At 51.4% G+C, this 2,702-nt stretch overlaps 1 protein-coding gene across 2 annotated transcripts in view; it reads left to right on the forward strand.

Moving 5' to 3' along the window:
* Positions 1 to 2,691, forward strand: part of CREB3L1 (cAMP responsive element binding protein 3 like 1) — a 16,816-nt gene extending 14,125 nt beyond the window's left edge. The window contains exon 10 of one of the 2 annotated variants that reach the window (XM_011357032.2): positions 829 to 2,687. In XM_011357032.2, the coding sequence (XP_011355334.2) occupies positions 829 to 1,155 (327 nt within the window). In that variant the 3' untranslated portion in view covers positions 1,156 to 2,687. Of the gene's footprint in view, positions 1 to 828 lie in introns of both variants that reach the window. The other variant, XM_023528742.1, reaches the window with a different exon arrangement.
* Positions 2,692 to 2,702: the final 11 nt, after the last annotated feature.

The raw sequence follows: 2,702 nt of genomic DNA on the forward strand, positions 1-2,702 counted from the left end.
TGTGAGCGACATCACCAGGGCACACCATCCTAGTGCATGGTTGGCTGGCTCCAGTAGACCTCAGCCTCTTTCGCCAAGCCCATGGAACTTTCTAGAACAGGACCTTCCCTGAGCAATTCTAACACAGTGTGGCTGGGGAATGACTTACGTAAACCTAGCTAGGGGATGGCAGGGCAAGTGCCTTGAGGAGACAGCTTCCACACTCTGTGGAGTGAAGGGCTTGGGGAGACACAGGGAAGTATGGACTTGGTTCTTTCTGGAATGAATGGTGAGGAGAAGGCTAAGCAAATCTCTAAAAACCCAGAAGAGTGCCCTGCTGGTCCCCGCTCCAGCCTCTCCTGGAAACAGTCAGCCCGTGCATTCCCCGGGCCCTCTGAGGTCCTCTTGCTGCCAGGTAGCAGAGCCATGATGTGGGCGGGGATTAGTTTGGGCTTTGTGACTCAGCTACTCCTGCTGAGAATCTGGTGTCATTCTGTGTCACTCTCCCTTGCCCCAGCCCCAGCAGCCCCTACCTACCCCTTTCTTCCTTTCCTGAGTCCTCCACTCTATGAGTGATAACTGCATTGGCCACGTCCCTCTTTTTTCCAGCACTGCCTGTGGCTGTCCCCCTACAATGGGCTGAGAAGGCCTGAGCAGTCTCTTCCACCTTCTCCAGAGAGGGTGGGATACCCCACGTCTGGGAGCGGGGAGTAGTTGGTTCTGGGAGCTGCTTTCTCGGAAAAGTACTGAGCCTTTTGCACCCATTGGTTTGAGGGAAGAGGACTGGGGTGGCCAGGTTGCAACCCTTCCCTGCCTGGGCTCTGACCACCGCTCTCTCTCCACTGCCAGGTGGCAGCCTTGTGTTTCGTTCTGGTGCTGGGCTCCCTCGTGCCCTGCCTCCCTGAGTTCTCCTCCAGCTCCCAGACTGTGAAGGAAGACCCCATGGCCACTGACAGCATCTACACAGCCAGTCAGAGTGAGTGCCCCGAGCCAGACTGCCCTCCCCAAGCCCCAACTTCTGGGCAGAAGCCAGATACAAGAGAGGAGCCAAGTTTTAGGTTGACATCATCTCATCCTATCTCCTCATTCCGCAGATGGGGAAACGGAGGCCCTAAAAGGGTCTGTGATTTGTTCAATGTTAGTTGTGGAATTAGGACTACAATTCAGACCCCCTGATTCCCAGCCCACCCAGGAGTGGTATGGGGGCTAATAGGAATGTTCCTGCCCTAGCCCCCATATGTCATGGTACCCATGGTTATGGGGCCTCTGTTAGCACCGTCGGTATTTCACTACTGGGAAAGCAAATGAATTTCAGCTCAAAGGCCATTTCTAATAAGATGGTAATGGCTTCCCAAAGCACTGTGTTAAGGACTCTGAGGCATCACTCATGACCAATAGGAAGGAGTGCCGTGGTCCATTGGTAATGTCTGCCCTGGGCGGAGTTGGGTTAGTGGTGGTGTGGGCTCAGATATTTCCCATCTCACAGAAGATCGTGCAGTACAGTGGTTAAGCGCATGGAGCTTCAGAGTCAGTCATACTTGTCACTGCCACTTGCTAACTATGTGACCTTGGGCATGCGCCTTAAGCTCTCTAAGCTTTAATTTCTTCATCTGAAAATGGGAGTTACAGTTCCACGTTTACTGAGCATGGTTGTTGTGAGGCTAAATAACGTGGCATACGACGCTCTCAACATAGATAAGACATGTGGAGAACTGGTATAGGGCACAGCGAAGAATAAAAGGGATCTCCAGAGGCAGAAGATACTTCAGGTAGACCTACAGAGGAACTTCCTGACTGTGCTTTGTCATTCGCCAGATGCAAGTTATCTGGCATGACAGGAGGAGGAAGAGGAAACGGATGGGCAGTCAGAAAGCAAGGAGATAGGGAGAGGGAGTTACAAGGAGGGATATGCAGGGAGGATGAGCTAGGTCTGCTGGACTTTGAGGGAAGTTGGTCAAAGGGAGTGTTAGGGGAAAAGGAAGTGGAAGTGAGAACCACTCCCTGCATATGTGCAGCCTGAGCAGAAGAGAACAGGATAGTTGCTAAGGGGTATGGGCAATGTAGAGGCAAGGTCTTGAGAGCCACGTGTCTTGTTTCCAAGGCCAGAGGGGCCCTTGTGTATTTGGTGGTTATAGGCCCAGTGTCTGGTCAGGGCGAAGAGGAGGACACATCTGTGGCAGGAAATGCTTTTGGAGAGGCTGGCGTACAGAACTAGTACATGGCAGAAGTCCAGCTTTCACATAGTCACATAGACTTTCACATAGGTCAGGGCTGCAGGGGCTAGAAAGCTGGTGGTGGGTCCTGGTGGGTTTGTCCCTCACCTTCAGCTCAGACTAGTATGGGAAAACTAGTGTGGAATCTCAGTGACCTGTTCTGTGACACTGGGGTAAAAATATCTGGTTCCTGATTTTCTGTGAGATGTCAATGCTTTCATATGGGTCCAAGGGCTTTGCACAGTGCCTAGCATGTAGTAGATCTCCAACAAATGGGTCTTCTTGCCCTTCATTGTCCTGAAGAGCACTCTAGGGCCTAGAATAGGGAAGAGGTTTATTCCAGGTCTCATGAAAAGTGAGTGGTTAAAGTGGGATGAGAACCCAGCTCTCGGATGCCCCGGCCTGGTACCCTCTACTTACGAAGAGCTACTTTCTCTGGATGCTTGTTAAACATAGTTTCAATCACTTCTCCTTTATTATCTCATTTAAACTTCATATCTACATGATGTT

This window comes from Pteropus vampyrus, unplaced genomic scaffold, assembly GCF_000151845.1.
Source record: "Pteropus vampyrus isolate Shadow unplaced genomic scaffold, Pvam_2.0 Scaffold31, whole genome shotgun sequence".
Classification (NCBI taxonomy): domain Eukaryota; kingdom Metazoa; phylum Chordata; class Mammalia; order Chiroptera; family Pteropodidae; genus Pteropus; species Pteropus vampyrus.